At 41.0% G+C, this 21,280-nt stretch overlaps 1 protein-coding gene across 1 annotated transcript; it reads right to left on the minus strand.

Annotated features, from left to right (window-relative positions):
- Positions 1-230: 230 nt before the first annotated feature.
- sgpp2 (sphingosine-1-phosphate phosphatase 2) lies at positions 231-16,753 on the minus strand. Its single transcript, XM_041994566.1, has 5 exons — positions 16,468-16,753; positions 14,620-14,781; positions 7,525-7,704; positions 4,241-4,330; positions 231-921 (listed from the first exon to the last, which is right to left on the minus strand). Exons 2-5 carry the CDS (start codon positions 14,626-14,628, stop codon positions 376-378), a joined length of 825 nt encoding a protein of 274 aa, XP_041850500.1. The 5' UTR covers positions 14,629-14,781; positions 16,468-16,753; the 3' UTR covers positions 231-375.
- Between the last annotated feature and the right edge of the window lie 4,527 nt (positions 16,754-21,280).

Raw genomic sequence — 21,280 nt, forward strand, 5'->3', positions numbered from 1 at the left:
AATGTCAGATTAGTAAATGGAGTTTGACAGGTGTGCTGACATTCCTCCTAACCCAAACTGTAACCTGCTGCAGCCTGCGTAGTAACCCTAGTGGGAAGATAAAGAGGTTAAACTGGTTTTTCTCTGATTTCTTAACCCATATCAGCAAATGTAGCAGAAAGTGGAGGAGTAGGAAACTGAAACATCTCTAATCTTTGCTTCATAATCTACATGATGACCTCACCAAGAGCTGAAGGATACAAACTTTATTGCTGTGAGGATTTCTCCTCGGTTGGGTCAGTCACACGCAGTGAATCATTTCCTCTGAGGATTCTCACTTTCCTTACATATTACAAAAAGATCATTTAACACTTTGTTCAGCTATTTACACACAGGTCAATGCAGCCCCAGTAAAACAAACAGTCTGTCAACCAGTATTGAATGAACGAGTCCCACAGCTGTGTATGTGGTGAACTTTGACGGCACTTCGATCTCTTTCCTCCTCCTGGCGCTCTCGTCAGTTTTTGATACTCCATACCACAAATATAACAAGCGCAGACTAAGTTTTTTCACAATATGCCGAGTCCCCACCAACGCCACGATACCCATCAGGCTGCGAGCAGCACCCCGTGCTGCTGATGCAGCTGTCAGGGTGGGCAGGGGGACCGGTAACGTCCCCTGGGGCTCAAAGGTCTGACCCAGCTGCTTGTTCAGCCAGTATCCCACTGAGCTGCCTGCACATGCTCCCAGGATGGTGGTGGTATCGCCCCTGGTGGTGGTGTAATGGTCCAGATCTGGGTATGTGTAGCTGAGGAAGAAGAGCAGCGACAGAGCCACGATGGGGGAGATCCAGCTGTTAAGCTGGAGGCGGTCAAAGGTTTCCCAGTGAGGGTAGGTGAGCAAAATGAGGACAGCCGAGATGAAAACGCCACAGACCACATCCTAGAAGCAGAACCATGACAGCGTTGTTAACACCTTAAAAATCTTACACCTCGTCCTACCAGCCAATCAGAAAATTACATTTTAATTAAAAATTTACCATGGAGAAAATGCAGTTCCATTAGAAATAAAAGGTGAAAAGCTGTTTGGTTATCAGAACCCAGTAAACCACAGTGATGCTCCAACAGAGGAGAACAGAAATGATGGATTTACTTCACAATCACATTTCATAAGAATGTGAAGCAACAATAAAAGAGACAGCGAGTACATTAGCGCTTTGTTAGAGTGGCACATCAGTCATTTATTTTATTTTTGTACATTTTCTGTCATCAAACAGCAGCTGGTAGAGGAAGATGATGTGTGATTTACCATCAGAGCGCAGCTGAATGTTCACACGACCGTTTTCAGGGGATCTTCTCATATATAAAGTAACTGCATGAGTATTTTACATGATGAGAACTTTGGATGTTTATGGTAGATTGAAGAAAAGTGCCAAAATTAATCACTTACACTCCATGGTCACTTTTTCAGGTCTACTTCTTTAGTACTGGGTTAGGCCCCTTTCACACTGCTCAAAAAAATAAAGGGAACACTAAAATAACATCCTAGATTTGAATGAATGAAATATTCTAATTAAACACTTTGTTCTTTACATAGTTAAATGTCCTGACAACAAAATCACACAAAAATTATCAATGGAAATCAGATTTATTAACCCATGGAGGTCTGGATTTGGAGTCACACTCAAAAGTAAAGTGGAAAAACACACTACAGGCTGGTCCAACGTTGATGTAATGTCCTTAAAACAAGTCAAAATGAGGCTCAGTAGTGTGCGTGGCCTCCAAGTGCCTGTATGACCTCCCTACAACGCCTGGGCATGCTCCTGATGAGGTGGCGGATGGTCTCCTGAGGGATCTCCTCCCAGACCTGGACTAAAGCATCAGCAAACTCCTGGACAGTCTGTTGTGCAGTCTGTTGGTGGATGGAACGAGACATGATGTCCCAGATGTACTCATTTGGATTCAGTTCTGGGGAACGGGCAGGCAAGTCCAAAGCATCAATGCCTTCGTCTTGCACGAACTGCTGACACACTCCAGCCACATGAGGTCTAGCATTGTCTTGCATTAGGAGGAACCCATAGTCAACTGCATCAGCATATGATCTCACAAGTGGTCTGAGGATCTCATCTTGGTACCTAATGGCAGTCAGGCTACAAGGCGGGCACATGGAGGGCTGTGTGGCCACCCCACACCATTACTGACCCACTGCCAAACCATCATGCTGGAGGATGTTGCAGGCAGCAGAACATTCTCCCCGGTGTCTCCAGACTCTGTCACGTCTGTCCCGTGCTCAGTGAAGAGCACAGGGCGCCAATGGCGAATTTGCCAATCTCTGTGTTCTCTGGCAAATGCCAAACATCCTGCACGGTGTCGGGCCCTCATACCACCCTCATGGACTCTGTTTCTGACCGTTTGAGCAGACACATGCACATTTGTGGCCTGCTGGAGGTCATGTTGCAGGGCTCTGGCAGTGCTCCTCCTGTTTCTCCTTGCACAAAGGCAGAGGTAGCGGACCTGCTGCTGGGTTGTTGCCCTCCTACGGCCTCCTCCATGTCTCCTGATACTGGCCTGTCTCCTGGTAGCACCTCCATGCTCTGGACACTACGTTGACAGACACAGCAAACCTTCTTGCCACAGCTTGCATTGATGTGCCATCCTGGATGAGTTGCACTACCTGAGTCACTTGTGTGGGTTGTAGACTCCGTCTCATGCTACCACTAGAATGAAAGCACAGCCAGCATTCAAAAGTGGCCAAAACATCAGCCAGAAAGCAGGAACTGAGAAGTGGTTTGTGGTTACCACCTGCAGAACCCCTCCTTTATTGAAGGTGTCTTGTTAATTGCCTATAATTTCCACCTGTTGGCTATTCCATTTGCACAACAGCATGTAAAATTGATTGTCAATCGGTGTTGTTTCCTAAGTGGACAGTTTGATTTCACAGAAGTGTGATTGACTTGGACATACATTGTGTTATTTATGTTCCCTTTGTTTTTTTTTTGAGCAGTGTACTTAAAAAAAAACACCCCAATTCTTGGTGTCATAGATTCAACAAGGTGTTGGAAACATTCCTCAGAGGTTTTGCTCCATATTGACATGACAGCATCACACAGCTGCTGCAGGTTTGTCGGCTGCATCCATGATGAGAATCTCCCATTCCACCACATCCCAAAGCTGCTCTACTGGATTGAGATCTGCTGACTGTGGAGGCCACTGGAGTACATGTTCTGTGTCATGTTCTAGAAAGCAGTTGGAGATGATCTGAGCTTTGTGACATGGTGCATTATCCTGCTGGAAGAAGCCATCAGAAGATGCTACACTCTGGTCATAAAGGGATGAACATGGTCAGCCACAATACTCAGGTAGGCTGTGCTGGTTAAACCATGTGATGTTGGTAATAAAGGGTCCAAACTGCTTGAACTGTTGATACAAGGCAGGAGGATAAGATTTGAACGTGTTGGGTGACGGTATTCTGCATACCTAATGACATTGTGTGCTTTTTTATTTTTTATTTTTTTAAGGCAGCAGGAACTGTGTAGTTGTGTAGCAACAGTGTGATGGGTCTCTGCTTGTGCTGACTTTTTATATTTTGCTTTTATGGGTTTTATTTAAATGTTTTATACAAATTTTATATCCGGGGTATTAATTGGATGGCACTTTTAAATCTCATCATACTTGTTACAATGACATTAAAGATATTTGTTTCTATTCTGGTTGGAACCAGTGCTTACTGGACTTCCGGTTTCCTTTCTATCATCTCCAGCCAGTCTGGCCATTCTCCTCTGACTTCAAACATTCAGGTCCAGACAACTGCTGCTCACTGGATATTTCTTCAGACCATTCTCTGTCAACCTTAGAGATGGTGTGTGTGAAAGTCCCAGTAGATCAGCATTTTCTAAAATACTCAGACCAACAAACATGCCACATTCAAAATCACCTAAATCCCTTTTCTTCCTCATTCTGATGCTCAGTTTGAGCTTCATCAAGTCATCTTCGCTATGTCTGCATGACTAAATGTATTGAGTTGCTGCCATGTGATTGGCTGATTAGATATGTGTGTTAACAAGTAACTAAACAGACAAACCTGATAAAGTGGCCTGTGACAGTATATTCCCTAGTTAAATAAAGAAAACATTAATTTCTTTGCAGTATTTCCCGAGACACAGTTTAATAATTATAAATCGCGTGGTGGAGTTAAATATTTTCCACTGTCACTGTACACACTGTTGTGTGTACAGTGTGTAATGTGTGTACGTATATCTCACCAAAACTGAGTGCATGCCGGTGTAAAGACGGCTCAGACACACCAAGGACGACAGCGTCAAGGCCAGCAGCAGACCCACCTCAAACTGGACCTGAGGCACAAACAGACCAACATCAGAGAAAACATGTCAGATTAAAACTGGGCCGAGCCTCTCACTCATCACATGGTTTCTGCCTTCATCCTGACGTTTGCCTCCTCTTCCTCCCTGGCTGACGTACAGTCTGTCATCGCCTCACTGCCCCTTTATTCCTCTGCTGTCTAAATCTCCTCCCTTCTTTTACCTGCGGCCGCAGGTTTTATTTCCCTCTATTTCAATAACAGTGAGGAGAGGCCTCATGTATTCATTCACCTCCTCCACCCTCCTCCCCTCCTGCGCTCCATCTCCTCCTCCTTTTTTCCTCTGTCTTTTCCTGTCCTTTGCAGCTGGAAGCCTATTCAGTGGTACTTCATGAAGGGAGGTTTTTTTATGAATGGCCACAAAGGCTGAGAGGGACAGGAGGGGGTCAGTGTGTGATTGACTGCGGTGACCTCTGACCCTCTTCGGGAACGGGCCGAGATGCCCCGAGGACTTTCAGCCATTCAGGAGCCTCAGTAAACAGCCTGCTGCTCATCGACAGCCATGTTTCTTTTCGGCCGGGGATTCCTGGAGGAATTTCAGGTCACAGTTAAGTGCTCTACTGTACATGAGTGTCTGGGGTAGTGATGTGATTTCTCTGACCTTGAGAACAGCAAGCTAGTCAATATGATCCTGTCACAAATCAGCCTGACAGCTCTGGAGACTGTAAAGTCTTAACTGCTGTACTTCTCTACAACATGGTGCTCGTTTAAGATGATTCAGTCTGTCAGTGTTTTATTGACTTGGCAGGATGAATCAGGAGCAGGACGGGAGGTGGGGAATGGCTCTGACAGTCATTGACTCAGTTCAGTCTATCAGAGGATGAAGCAGCACCTCAGTGGGTGTGGATGATGGTGACTGATGGTGACTGCTGGGCCTGCCTCCCACAGCTCATTGTCTAACAGATCAGTCAAAACTGTGATGGACAGCAGGGACACTCCCTTCATAGACAACTCCCACTGCCTCAAATCCAAACTCCTTCTATACACATGGTCTTTAGGTTCAAATAGAAGCTCCTTTGGCAGCAATAAGTTGCAGTAATGATTTTCTGTATGACGTTGTCATATGGCTCGAGAGGAACTTTGGTCCACTCTTTTTCAGTGTTGTCTCAGTTCATTGAGATTTGCAGCATTGTTTTCTGTACAGCTCTCTGAAGGTCCCATCACAGCATTTCAACCAGGTTGAGGTTGAGCCAGTTTCAGTCAAACTTTAGCTGTCAGGCAGGTGGTCTCACATTTGACTGTAGAATACTTTAGTATTCAGAGGAATTCATGGTCCACTTAATGACTTCAAGGTGTCCAGGTCGAAAATCACCAGCTCTCCAAACTGTCCTTGACAGATGGTATGAGGTGTTTGTGATGTTAAGCTATGTTTGGTTGTGGTTTGTTAAGATGCAGCTAAGCAAATCTAAGCTATGCTGCTGTGTTCTTTTTTTTTTTTTTTTTTTTTTTAGAGAAGAGGATTTCTCCTGTAACCCTTCGAAACAAGCCAAACTTGTTGAGTGTTTTTTTTTTTTTTTTTAATTTATTTTTATTAGTTTTCTTTTCTAACAGAAATCAAACATATGCAGAAGCACAGCAAGAAGGGTGGCCAGGGTGATGCTTGCCACTTCTGAAATCTGATTGGACACCCAAGGTGCCACCTCAGGTGATTGACAGGTCCCTTTAGGAGGGGGACAGAAATTCTTTTTAGACACACATGGATCACCAGTATCACTACATCAGTTTGAAGTAGATTTTAAAGTAGTTTCCTAATTATTTTTCCTTTGAAAATATTGACATCTCGCTGCACTTATTGAGAAGAGATTTTGTCTTTGTGCAAGTACAACCTTAAATGTTATGCAAGGCAATTAAACTGATGTTAGCATCAAGCTACATAGCAGTGCTAATCTAGTTCTATAGTAGCACTAGATTAGTTTTAAGATCAGGTGTAGAAACCATGTCATATTTAGTTTTCAGTGAGTGTATTTAGGAACTACAAATCAACTCAGTGAATCAAGAGTTTCACATTGGAGTTGAAAAAATCTGTAAAGATGCACAAATTATCTGAGTTAGAACTGACGAAGCTAGAGCTATGTCCAATTTGATTGAAACAGGAGGCTAGCAAGGATGTTAGTCGACTTTAAAGTAGTTACGGTGTGAAAATTTGGAGAAATATAATCTGGAACTAGACTTAATTTGTATAAAAAATATAATAGTGAAAATAAAGGGAGATATGTCTGACTTTTTTGTAAAGACACAGAGCAGGCCGAGACTGACCCCAGCCCCAGTATCAGCAGCCTGACGGCTCCCAACGTAGAGTTAGCCACTCAAGTCACCAAGATCCAGTTTACAACCACTAGACAGCTAGCCATGGAGGAAGCCACTGATCCCCTTACTACCACATTAAGTGCCACATACTGCATCCCAAAACAACCAACTTATCTTTCTATTAACTTTTTAACTAGTTGCTAATACACTATCTCACAGAAGTGAGTACACCCATCACATTTTTGCAAATATTTTATTATATCTTGTCATGGGCCAACACTATAGAAATTACACTTTGACATACAGAATATCAAAGTTTAGTTTCTATAGTGTTGTTCCATGAAAAGATATAATAAAATATTTGCAAAAATGTGAAGGGCGTACTTAATTCTGTGAGGTACTTTATTTCCACAGATTATTAATATAAAGATCTCTGGTCTAATGTGACCATAGTTATCAAAGCAGTGAGTGAGTGTGCATTAAAGAGAAAAACATAAACCAATCATATTTTAAGTAAAATAAAGTCTTGTCCACTCTCTGACCACCCCGTGAAGAAAAGTCTAGCTCTGCCACTGAACTGAAGTCTGGAGAGTCTGAGACGTAGCTCGTTCAGTTTTTTTGCAGTTTCTCTGAGCATTGCATTATATGACCTAGGGCCAAACATGCTGGGACATACAGCCTGGGAAGATTGGCAGCTGTAATAAATTTTTTCCACTTGTGAATAATCATCCAAATAGTTTGGAAATGGCCTTATAACCCTGACTTCATCCAGCAACACCTGACTGCTACTGGCCCCCTTAACTCCAAAAAAGCAACTTTGAGTTGAGATTAATTTACATATTCACCTTACTTTTAGTAATTAGTTTATAATGATTAATAATCTGTAGATGCTCTAGTGTTTGAGCGCAGTCTCAGACTCACCTGGACTCTGGAGGGAGCGCTTAGTAAAAGCGTGAAAGAGATGGAAGTGGCAGCCATGGCATGGGTGGAGGGGAGGCCATACTCTGCATCCACACGCTTCTCCAGCTTGACCACAGGTGGTGAGGGAGGACGAGGCAGCTTCAGCATGTCTTTCATCACCTGGCCGATGTACATCACCAACTGGAGGAGACATGTATGGAGGTACAAAAGTACAGATTATTAATTTCCACCTTGTGTGAATAATTTAACAAAATCTTTGCAGTCAAATTCTGGAGAGCCAGAGGACAGTAAGAAGCAAGAAGGGGAGTCACATGATAAGAGGAAGTAAAAATCATGTGCTTTCAACTAAGTTCACTTTCTCATGAATAAATAATCACCAAATCAGCATGAGAGGAAGAAGGAAAACTGCACAGACATAGCAACACCACAGGACAGAAACTCCATCTGCAGTTGGTAGGTTGCAACAATCACTGGAAGATGTGTGTGTGCGTCTTCAGCCAAATGTGTAACCTATTCTCTTCCCTGAAATCCCGGTCGGCCGTCAGAGGGGCAGCCTGCTGCAGCTCCAAGTTTATTTAAAGCTCTGCCTTCTATATTTAATGAATGGCTGTCTCAGTGAGGAGCAGGGAGGAGGTGCACACACAGGGAGCAACACACTAATGTGTGTGTTTAAGGAACAGAAGAGAGAGGTTGTTATTACAATCTACTGACGCTGCAATCAGGTCGTGCTCGTTACTGTGGTGACTGAGGTAGGAATGTACATGTATTGACCCACAGTTGGTGCAGTAACCTGAACACAGAGATGGAGAGATTCATGCATCTGCTACTGTGTGCAGGCACAGACCAGATCAGACTGCCCGGTTCTTCCCAAATACTCTGGAGTTACACCAAATATTTAAAACAAAACACATAGACGTGGAGTATAGATGGGAGTAGAGACAGAGAGAAAATTCCTGAAACACTATGCAGTAATCAGAGGGATTAATTAATGCACCCGCACTAAATGTACCTTTACACCACACAGCTGAAACCTCACTGCATGAGGCTGACCTGCTGGAGGTTTATATATGAAGACCTCCAACACTCAGGAATCAGGGTCTTTTTTGAGCTCCTTTCTTTGGCCCACCCCAGAAGTTGAGCAGAGTTCTGGGGAGAACCAGAAATGACTACTGACGGAAGAGCTTTGAGTCTTCAGCACTGAACGTTTCTTCATTTTATTTCCACCCTTCTGTCTCATTTGCATTTATTGACTAAAAATTAGAGGTAATTCTTTGTGGTCCTCCAAGTTCTTGGTAATCTCTCAGATAATATCATCCAAAGATTCCAACCTTGCTTGGGTCAAATTTAAAATCAGCTCATTTCTATCAATTGATGACCAACAAGAGGTGGTGCATGCTTTTGTCTGTTCTTGCCGTGACTACAGTAATTCACTGTACTCATGTATTAGTCAGGGCTTTCTCTCTCTTTGAGTAAATTCAAAACAATACATAAAACTAATTTACTTTCACTGGCTTCCTGTTAGATTTTGTATTGATTTCAAAATCTTCCTGCTCACATCAGTTTCAGACTTACTGACTTGATTCCTCCTGATCACTGAGATTGGTAGATAGTGCCCTTTTAATTGTCCCCTGATCACAGTTTGTAAAAAAAAGGGCGATAAGGCCTTTTCTATCCGAACCCCCAACCTTATGGACCTCTAAGTTTTGTGTGTTTGAGTGCAGACATCTCTTGATACCCTTTAGTCCTCTTTAAAACTGTATTTTTCAGAGGGACTTTGGTATTGTCTGACGAATATAAGATATTCAGCTGCTGACACTCTGTATTATCCTCCTTTTATGGGTTAGTTATTTTGTAATCTTGTTAGGACAGATGCAATACCTCGTTGTTGCTGTTATTACCACGTTACGGTTAGCTTTATCTGATGGTCTTTTTACTAACTGATGTTATTTATTTATTGACTTCTGCCCTAGAATTTCATTGTTTTATATTATTATCTCCAGCTATTTTACATGTTTTTATTCTCTGCCGCTACATTAAGCACTGCACAAATAAAGCTTTAATATTGTTACTACAAACTGCATATCAGTCAAAGGTTTTCAGCTAAAAATATATTTCTAAAAAGACAGCACACAGTCAGCCGATTTGATTTCCTTGGGCAGGTTGTTCCTGAGTTTTGGAGCCTGGACTTAAGCTCTGTTCCCCATTTAATTTTCTGCTAAGCAGCTGGAACAGATGAGACTTCTACCCAAGCACCATAAGGTGTTAACGGCTCAGTGATTTAACAAAGACCACTGAGTGCTTTGAAAGTAATCAGTTAAATCTTAAAATCAATCCTTAAATGTACCATCAGCCAGTGTAATGGTGCTAAAATGGGTGTAATGTGATCATGTTTTATTTTCTGGTGAAAAGCCCAGCAGCAGAGTTGTGTTCTGTCTGTAGTCTGTCCAGGGATTTTTCCATTAAGACAAGTAAAAAGGCTGTTAGGGTAATCCAGCTGTCATGTACAATCCTCTCAGTATCTTTAAAAACAAATATAAAAGCCGATAATAAAAGATCAAATCTGCAACTAATCAATCAATATAAAACAGTAGAGAGAAAAAGACATGTTTTTAAATCTGAATTAAAGTTTCCCATGATCCAGCTGGTTTAATGTGGTGGGAGTGAAGGTGTGTGAAGGCGAGCTGAACGTGTGGAACTAAACCATTAAAACAAATACAACCAGTAAAAAGGCAGAACTAGATCTCAGAGGAAAACAGAAGAGTTAGTTCAACCGAACTGTTTCAGGTGGATTAATTTCTAATCTGATGAAAACTCAAAAATCACATGTACACTCAGCTGTTCACATCAGTTAAAACGGAGAAGTGTTGGTCGAGGGAGCTCCAGAATGAATGAAGAGAGAGAGCTCTGAAATCTAAACCTTCATCTCTGATTGTTTGCGTGGTTTTCCTCCAAAGCAGGAATATAATCTTCCAGTCTGACAGAAAGTTCATTTCCCTGGTTGGGTGAGCAGGGGGAGCAGGGTGAGGACCTGCTGGGAGGAGCATCTGTGGACACGTAGGATGAGTTCGTGGTTGAAAATAATCTATTTCATTTCATTTTTTTACTTATTTTTCCAGCTGTTTTTTAAACCCGTTTAGGCTCAACCCATAAAAAAAGTAAGAAAAGTCCATTTTTTTAAATATGAGGTCTTTTTTTGGCCCTTTAACAAAATATAACAAAAAACTAACATTTTTTGGGGGGGATTTCTACCATTTATTACCATGTGATATATTAAAAATATTATAATATGGTTTTCTGCTTCTGAGTATCTATTAGGGGACAGAAGACAAGTATCAGATTGTATACAACAGGATTTTGAGCAAAGTTTATACCATAAATTGAAGCAAAATGTCTCAGAAACTGTATGTTACAAATATCAAGTCGGGTTCCTATAGGTTGAACTGTTTTTACAGCACAAGTTCACCATGTCTGTAGCAGGCCGACAACCTGATGCTTAAATGGCAACACAATATTTTAACATTTATGCTGTGAATAAAAGTTTGAAGTTTGAACAAACACTTCAGCAAAATTTGATGAGCATTATGTCAATTAATTTGAAATTCGAATGATGGAGGATAAAGTTTACCTCCTCATTCTCCATCTTTGGAAGAATCCCATGGTGTGAAATCAGCAGATATTTATATCTGCTTACTTTTATCTATTTTATCAGGTTAATACAGAGTGGTCCTAAAAGAGCATATTTTTCTAATCCTAACTTTGGTTGCACATGAAGATAAGTTTCTTTCTGCAGTGAATCTCCACACATCCTGACTGGAAACAGGTACTGGATGACAAACAGACAACAATTTAACCCACTAAGATGAGACACAGAAGTTCCCACAGCTAAAATTATATCAACACCCTCCGCACCATCTACACAAACATCACATTCAGCAGTGCAGCCTCATTGGTGCCTTTGTGAGCTCCACATCAAACAGTCTGACCCTCAGACAGTCTGGTCACATTAAGAGAAGAGCTAAAGACGCTCTGACCTCTTGAATAAGAATATTGATCGAGGGCAGGGCAGCTTCCGACTTTGATCTGTCAACACAAGGATGACTCTGAGTCTCAGTGTGTATTTATAGCAGACATGGAGTTGTACAGGTCTCTATTTGTGATGGAGGAAACACGTGATAATGGTTTTGTTCCATGGTGATGAGATAAATAGCTGCTTTTGTTATTAGCTCATATTTATGTGAGGCAGCTCAGTGACCTCACAGAACTGCAGAATAAGGTCGTGTCACAGGAATCATGCTGGTAAGATATACAAAAAACATTAAAATAACATACATATATGTATGTATATATATATATATATATATATATATATATATATATATATATATATATATATATATATATATATATATATATATATATACACATATGCATACATACATACACACATATATATATACATACATATACATACACACACATATATACATATATATATATATATATATATATATATATATATATATATATATATATATATATATACACACACACATATATATATATATATATATATATATATATACACATATATATATATGTGTATGCATGTATGTATATCTGTCTATCTATCAATCTATCATATATATATATATATATATATATATATATATATATATATATAGAGAGAGAGAGAGAGAGAGAGAGAGAGAGAGAGAGAGAGAGAGAGAGTTCTTTTTTTAAAATAGTACGTTAACCTAGAGATGCTCCTTTTTGCTCTGTCTGGAAATGACAGCGTTTTATTTATTTATTGCTCCATCTTTGTAATAATATTATTAAACTTCCCGTCTAAATGGCTAAAAGGTTCTTCTATCCAGCTCTGGTCACACTCACCCATAACATATACAAAAATTGTTGTTGTTGGCGGCAGTTGGCATGCACAGATTTGGTGCCAAGTAGTGTGGACCCGAAGGTCAGATGCAATGACAAATATCAAATGGCTATTCATGCGTATAACTTAGTTTCACAAATTAGTCCTTTAATTCTAACAGTCCTGGTTATTTTTTTAGGTGACTAACTCAAAGCTGCAGATAAGGAGATGCTGAGGCAGGTGGAGACGCAGGTGGAGAGGCCAGTCAGCTACAGTTGTGACTTGGGCTAAAATAATTAATCAGATTTAGTCACAATATGGCATTGTTACGTTTTACATGACCTTCACATAATGTTGTACAAACTTAAGACTTTTATTTGGTACAGACCTCTGCAATAAATGGACCATAATAATTTTAACATGTTTTTCAGTTAAAATGAGAACAGTTATGTAAACATGAAAATTAGGACTTTTGAAGAGCGCATTTTGTTTTGTGGCATCACTATGTTATTTTGTCAGGTGATAAAAGCAAAGCTGCCAGGCAGCACTGAGACGAGCAGAGGCAGGGTCACGGTGAAGCCTTTGATTATGACAAAAATCATTCATTAAAATAGTCCTGCATTCAATATACTTTTGCCTGTTTAGATTTTCTGTCCACTCTAAATTACATAATATTGCAAATAAATATCTAAGTGAAAAAACAGCATTTATGATGGTCCAGGGGCCTCTCAAAACAACTTTTATGTTTCTATCAATGTCCGAATCAAAACCTTGCATCCATTCATCTTTGTATTTATTAAACATAATGGAATCTATTTTAAAGCTCTGAGTTTAATCACAAACCCCTCTCACACCTCTGTGTGCTGCATGATCAGGTTGGATGATTAGATTTGTCCTCCTCTGGACTCAAACTATGGTAATATTCTGATTTATGAAGCTCTTCGTGAACTCATGTACAGACCTACTGAGAGCTTTCTTTACTTTCAGTATATTATTCAGTATATTTATCCATAATGTCTGTGACCTGAGGAAAAAAGAAAATCTTGTGAGTTTCTCTCTGGAATCACAAATAAAAACACCTGAACCTGGAGGAGCTGTCTAATAAAACAAGTTCTGAGCTGTAGTCCAAGTCACTTTAGGAAAAGAGATCTTTAATCTTGGTACTGACTTTTTTCTAGTGGAATAAAAGAAATAAATAATGAAAGTTGATTTTATTTCAGTATTCTGAACAGCAGGTGTATGATTTGTATGACAGTAAATTTGATTCATGAGCAGATGGTTCCCAGTGTTTTGTAAGTCAACCAAAGTCAGAATGGAAGTAAAATGAGTGTGTGTGAATGTGTTATTGGCATGAGGAGCTGACACTAACAGATGTGTGTGTGATACTGAGAGAAGAAGTCTGTATGAGTCTTAGCTGGTTCCACCAGCACAGCAGCAGGGTGCTGGAAGAAGGTGCAGGGTGATGCTCCCTGAGGGCTGAGGGACCAAATGGTCCACAGACAGAGAAGCTCAAAGGCTGATGAGGCCAATAAAACACTGCTGTTAGAGCGAGGGAGGGAGGGGCACAGAGGAAAAGCTGGTAATGTCTAACTAGATTGAAGGCAATAAGTGTGTTTAGCAGGCAACAGTAGTGTGTGTGTGTTGGAGTTTATGTATGTGTTTGAACGGAGTTCACAAGGGGGCATGGTGCAGCCTGGATTCCAGAAGAATGGTATCTGTTCCCCTGGGGGTCCAAACACGGGGTTCAGACACAGGGCACCACCAAGAGCTGAGGGTGGAGGACACAAAGGGCACAAAAACACACTGCCCATCATACACGCACACGCATAGCGAGCATGCACGTGCACGGGATGTCTGTGCGTCAACAATAGTCACTGTTTCATGGACGCTACATGTTGATCACACTGCTGAATTCTGTCAGAATAAACAGAGATCCAAACAGTCTTTTTAATGTGCGGGGCCCCAGTCAGGCTGGCCCCTGTGCCCCCACCACCCCGCCAGGCCTGGGGACACATGAACTGTGTGGTGTCAGAGACAGGTCAGTGAAGGAGGGGAGGGGAGATGAAAGGAGGTTGAAAGGTGAAGAGAAGGAGACATAGCAGCAGAGAGAAGAGAGATGGCATTGTGGAGGAGATGGACTTCAGACTGAAGACGTGGTTTGTGCACACTGAGGTGAACACACACATACACGCACGCACGCACAAAGACGGTTTCTCTTTGAGACTTACAGCCCACATGTTAACAAGCCGGCGACAAAGAAAAGGGTCCAGATTCCAGTGTATGCAGGGCAGGCAGGTGATGTAAAAGATTTCATGTCCTAACCCAGCTGACAACAGGAAGAGGAAGTGCAGCAGCCTGTTCCTCACCTCGTACTGAGGTTTTCTGCCGGCCTGCAGAGAATGAACACAAATATATGACAAGAAAGACAGGGCTGGTACCAGTTGGTCCTGTCCAACCTCACACTCACCATCTATTTTTTACATGTCTGATACCTTTTTCATTCATACAAGAGGCCTGAAAAGCAATTCAATACCTACAACACTTCTTTACTTACTGTACTCAGTTAACAACATGACACATCACTGTCTCTATTTACAGAATTAATCCAAAAGTCTGAATCAGTGTGTGAAAACTTCCATAGAGGGAAGTTTGGGGAATAGAAAGGGTCAGTAGCAGCCAGGTGATGCTGGATGAAGTCAAGTGAAGGGTTATAAAGGTATTTTCCAAACTATTCTACAGAAAGATTATTCACAAGTGGAAAACATTTAGCACAGTAGTCAATCTTCACAGAAGTGGACGTCCCAGCAAGGTCCCAGTCAATTCAGCCCAAGGTCAGACTGTGCAATGCTCAGACAAACAGACAAAACAAAAAACCAAGGGCAACATCTCAGACTCTCCAGGCCTCGGTTGGCAAATTGGCCCATTTATGCTTGCAGGCGGATGGACACTTTCGTCCAACTCCTGTGTCCTTTATGAGCATAAGTAATGTGTTTTCAGGGGCCTGGCAGATCTGTTGCTTGACGCAGCAAATGGAGAAATGCCACGGGAAACCGGGGGGCCACTAAAGTATAGCTGACATGTGACCATCGAAAGGAACAAACCAGAGAAAAAGAAGAGAATAATGACGAGGACAACAACTGTAGAGATGGCTAGAGCTTTTAAAGAAAGGCTGCGTGAGAGTGTTGGAAACAACTTTATGGCGGTGCATTACTGCCACCCCTCAGTGTCTGAAAATGACATCAGAACGTAGGAGTTAACTCTGAAATCAGCTCTACCCACTAGTGGGCGAATTGACTTCATAACCATGGCAATGTAAAAGACTCATGGTAGTATGGAGGGCAAGGGCCAACAGTCAAGGCCAGTGGTGTCATGGGTCATCATGAGGTGGACACAGTTTCTCCACACACTGATTCAGATTTTTAGTTTTTGTTAACTGTGAGAGTTTGATATGTAATATTGTTCACTTGAGGATGGATTTACTGAATTTTAACACCTGATGAGGAACACGTGTGAGTTTTAATATGTCCTTATAAACCACTGAATCACATGATTGTAGGTCAACATTTCCCATAATGCAAGTAGTTTACCTGTTTCATCAGACAGCCCACTGCCTTCTAAAGGCCTGTTTATTTCAAACTGTAACCCTCGTTGACTTCTGTTATAAACCTGTTTGTTCTTTATTCATGTTCTTCTTTTCAATAATCAGTGAATAATAAATCTTTGAACTAGAATATACTACAGCTGCAGCTTCACTAAAGCAAAAAATGTTTCTATCTTATTGCAGAAGAAATTCTGTCTGACAGAACCACCCAGATAAACGAGAAAATCCTGTTAGGCTTTAGTAGTCTGCACAATCTGGAGATAGATCTCAGGCTTTGTTTCAGTTTGTTCGTTTTTTAACCTGCTGTGTGTGTGTGTGTGTGTTTAACTTCTTGTGTTTCTTTTCCACTCAACTTTGTCAGAATAAAATGCAAATGAACTTCTTCTGAATTCCGATTTAACTCTTCTACTCATTAAAAATCGGATTAATTCGTTTTATTTCGGCCCACAAAGAGACTGGGCAGTTAAGGACTTACACTCTGAGCGCATCCGGCCTCCTTGTATTTATAGTTGGAGTTTCTGTCCTGGTGATCCCATTTCCCCTTCAGCTGGCCACGGGACACCGCTCCGTTGACCTGAGCTCCATGCGCTCGTGTCGTTCCCCCACTGTGATGCGAATCTTCGACCAGGAAGAGTCCGCATCGTCTCTGGAACCGGGCCACCAGCTCCGGGTCGTGGAGAAAAGCCAAGAACTCCAGTGTGTAAGGGAAACAAGCCGAAAGAGCGGGAAGTGTGTATATATGAATGTGTGTTTGTTGGAGAAATGGAAAGACTCTGCCCCTTCAGGGCGCATCCAGGTGCGGCTGCAGTCACAGGTGAGTGCAGCAGGGCGGGGCCACAACATGTTAACCCGGTAGTCATGGGCGGGGTGTGTGCTTGACCTTCACACCGAAGTGTCTCCGATTCTATCATAAGGTTTTTTAAATAAATGTGCTATTGCAGTTTTTATATCCGCTTACCACCCACATCATTGGTCCTCAAGCAGATGAGGGGTTATATCAAACTAACAGAATTTAAAGTTAAGTTGGAAAGATGATTTATTTCACAAGAGAAAAAAAAAGATTGAATTTGTGGGAAAGGATCTTCTGTCAAACATGTGTCAACCAGCTCATTTTTGGACAGGACTAGATCTTCATTGTAAACCAGTCCAACCCAAGATCCTGACAGCTTTGTGACAGTTAGGCTTGTTCCTTTTCTTTTCTCTACAGATCTCCCTGGTGTTTTATTGCCCTCAATAAAACATTTTAAACTATTTTGGTCTTTCTTTCAAATTCCCACAACAACACTGAGGACTGGACACAAAAGAGCAGACATTTCCTATTGCATGTTTTAGTGGTTTTGATCAGTATAAGGTTTTGAAGTGCCAGAATTGAGCCTGACAAATATTAAGAAAAATAACTAAAATGGTTGGATTAAACCACAAAACAGCCATCAAACATTGTTAATGAAGAACAGCAGCCAGGCAGAAACAAACAAGCAGAAGTTATTCAAGTTCAGCTTCAAAGACAATTCAACAGCCTGTACAGCAACTTTTTGTTTACTTGTTCATTTTATATTTTGCCCTTAAGAAAAATAAGAATTGCTTCAATAAACAACAAATGGAAATTCATTTGTCTGGCAGCTCATCTACCATCTGCAGATAAATTTAAAAGCCTGATGGCTGCAGGCATGGGGGATCTTCTAAATCTCTCTGTCCTGCATTATAAGTAGGGAGCAGTCCTCTTCTACCACAGTTTGGTCCATCAAGGTGTTATAACGTGGGTAACCTGACATCCCCCATTATCACCTATAGTGCACATCTCTCCACCACATCGCTCAGTGAATCCATCAGGGAAACACAATAGTCTTGTGTTATTATTATTATTATTATTAATAAAATGATTATTTTTAGTCTGTATCCTAGCAACAACTTCATGGAGAACTTTACATGGAACTTCAGTAGCCGTAGATGTGGTGTACATAAGTATTATAAGCATTTGAATAAAACAGTATAGCCTTCACTAATATCTCCTGCTCATCACTATCGTTGGGCACAGAGTTTACATTTCCCATGATGACAAACCGACTGAAACATGTGTACTACATGCATACTTTCTGTGTAAAGTTCAAGGAAACATAAATTAAACAAACTTTATTCACTTGTTAGTAGTTGTTTGGTGTAATAAGCCTTAAAATTGTTTAGTATGAGGGTGAACTAACCCTTTAAACTGTGAGAACTGATGCTGTAATAAACCTTCACAGCTGTAGGAGGAAACATTTAGCTTCATTAGAATCAGAAGTATTGATCCCCAGAGGGAAATTCTTTAGTTAGAAGCTTCATGAGCAGTTAAATATGAGTATTTATATCTGGGTGTAATAAAATTTTTAAATGAATTGTCTTTCTTTTTTTTTTCTTTTTTTTTTTACTTTTATTTAAGCATAATAAAGCTTTAAAAGTATAACTTTTTACAGTAAAAAGGAAACAACAGAAAATGGTATTTGGGTGGGACACTAAATTAGTAGTCGCCGTTTTGTCAGCCAATATGTGGCACTGTCACAAAATCATCAGGGGTCTGGAAGAGCGGGTCCAGAATTGCAGGTCTGAATCTGCAGCTCAACAGGTCTGCAGAGACATATTGTCTGGCTTATTCATCCCTTTAGTTTTGCTGCTATAGGCCGAGGCTGATTGGAGACATCCCATGATGCACTGGGCTCCTCTCTACTCTCTTTACTCTCCATGTATAAATATCTGATATGGTTGTTGTCTTTCATTTGTGTTTCTCTTTTTCTTTCCCAGCAGGTATCCCTGGCTTAGAGTTATGCTGCTTGCTGGCCCCTCTTTCCTGTCCTCTGCACCCCAACCGATCCAGGAAGATGTCCGCCCTTCCTTATTCTGGTTCTCCTCAAAGTTTTCTCAGAGCAGTTTTTCTTCTTCACTGTTGCATCGTGCAGCTCAGGATGGTAATTGGTTCCTTAGTAATTTTTATGAATTGGTTTATGTGAATACAGTTATTATAAACGGAGCATTTTTCAAATTTGTTTTTAACTGTTAACATGATTCCCCAAAGATGAAACTATTGATTGGGTTTTATTTGTTTAATATTTGTTAAATCTAAACCACCACCATCACCACACACACTGTGTGGATTTGTATTTCAGTCTGTTCTGGTGTTTTTACATTAGGTTGTCGCTGTACAACATGTTTGGAATCAAACATGCAACATTTAATCGATGGAGCTGAATGTGACCAGACCTGATCCAGATCTAGCTCTTCCTGTTATGATCTTGGTCTTGAAAGAACAGTGGAGTTCTTTCTTTATGAGTTATATCAGCAGGAACTTTAACCTCAGCAGGTGAAGGGACTTATCAGGAGCTTTTTATATCCTAGTGTGAATAACCAACAGTGTGACTAAGTGCAGGTAATTGGATAGAGATTTACCTAAATATATTCACCTTACAGTTATATTGTTGGGAGGAAACCCTCAGCAATAGCAGCTCTTTGATGACTCAATATAACCATGAATAAAATATTTATTTTAACACGGTTTGGATTCTTTTGCAGTCAGTGACTGTGTGAAGTCTTTAAGGGCATCATCAGAGAAAGAGTTTCCTTTCCTGAGCTTCATGTTGTCTGTTTGAAGGTTTTGATCACTGACTCAGTTTTAACAGAACATCCCACATCCCCCTCAGACACCCCTGCACGTGTACTGGTAGACACAAGTCCATCAGCTTTGTTGTATTTTACTGAATCTGAGCAGATACATACAGTGTGTGCAGAATTATTAGGCAAATGAGTATTTTGACCACATCATCCTCTTTATGCATGTTGTTCTACTCCAAACGGTACAGGCTTAAAAGCCTACTACCAACTAAGCATATCAGGTGATGTGCATCTCTGTAATGAGAAGGGGTGTGGTCTAATGACATCAACACCCTATATCAGGTGTGCATAATTATTAGGCAACTTCCATTCCTTTGGCAAAATGGGTCAGAAGAGAGATTTGACGGACTCTGAAAAGTCAAAAATAGTGAGATGTCTTGCAGAGGGATGCAGCACTCTTAAAATTGCCAAGCTTTTGAGGCGTGATCATCGAACAATCAAGCGTTTCATTCAAAATAGTCAACAGGGTCGCAAGAAGCATGTTGAAAAAACAAGGCGCAAAATAACTGCCCATGAACTGAGGAAAATCAAGCGTGAAGCTGCAACATCATTGGAGTGCCAAGAAGCACAAGGTGTGCAATACTCAGGGACATGGCCAAGGTAAGGAAGGCTGAAAAACGACCACCACTGAACAAGACACACAAGATAAAACGTCAAGACTGGGCCAAGAAATATCACAAGACTGATTTTTCTAAGGTTTTATGGACTGATGAAATGAGAGTGAGTCTTGATGGGCCAGATGGATGGGCCCGTGGCTGGATCAGTACAGGGCAGAGAGCTCCACTCCGACTCACACGCCAGCAAGGTGGAGGTGGGGTACTGGTATGGGCTGGTATCATCAAAGATGAGCTTGTGGGACCTTTTCGGGCTGAGGATGGAGTCAAGCTCAACTCCCAGTCCTACTGCCAGTTTCTGGAAGACACCTTCTTCAAGCAGTGGTACAGGAAGAAGTCAGCATCGTTCAAGAAAAACATGATTTTCATGCAGGACAATGCTCCATCACACGCATCCAAGTACTCCCCTGCGTGGCTGGCCAGAAAAGGTCTAAAATGACATGGCCTCCTTGTTCACCTGATCTTAACCCCATAGAGAACCTGTGGTTCCTCATCAAATGTGAGATCTACAGGGAGGGAAAACAGTACACCTCTCTGAACAGTGTCTGGGAGGCTGTGGTTGCTGCTGCACACAATGTTGATCGTGAACAGATCAAGACACTGACAGAATCTATGGATGGCAGGCTTTTGAGTGTCCTCGTAAAGAAAGGTGGTTATATTGGTCACTGATTGGTTTTTGTTTTGTTTTTGAATGCCAGAAATGTTTATTTGTAAATTTTGAGTTGTTATATCAGTTTCCCTGGTGAAAATAAATAAGTGAAATGGGTATATATTTGGTTTTTGTTAAGTTGCCTAATAATTATGCACAGTAATAGTTACCTGCACACACATATGTTCCTAAGATACTAAAACAAAAAAAAGCCCCACTCCAACTTCCAAAAATATTCAGCTTTGATATTTATGAGTCTTTTGTGTTCATTGCGAACATAGTAGTTGTTCTATAATTAATTTAATCCTCAAAAATACAACTTGCCTAATAATTCTGCACACCCTGTGTGTGTGTGTATATATATATATATATATATATATATATAT

The sequence above is a fragment of the Melanotaenia boesemani genome, chromosome 9, assembly GCF_017639745.1.
Source record: "Melanotaenia boesemani isolate fMelBoe1 chromosome 9, fMelBoe1.pri, whole genome shotgun sequence".
Classification (NCBI taxonomy): domain Eukaryota; kingdom Metazoa; phylum Chordata; class Actinopteri; order Atheriniformes; family Melanotaeniidae; genus Melanotaenia; species Melanotaenia boesemani.

Excerpts from the sequence above, each read along its gene's own strand:
- sgpp2 (XM_041994566.1), bottom strand. Across the intron at positions 4,331-7,524 it reads GCGCTCCCTCCAGAGTCCAG|GTCCAGTTTGAGGTGGGTCT; the intron begins GTGAGTCTGAGA and ends TTTGTGCCTCAG. Across the intron at positions 922-4,240 it reads CCGGCATGCACTCAGTTTTG|GATGTGGTCTGTGGCGTTTT; the intron begins GTGAGATATACG and ends TTCTGCTTCTAG.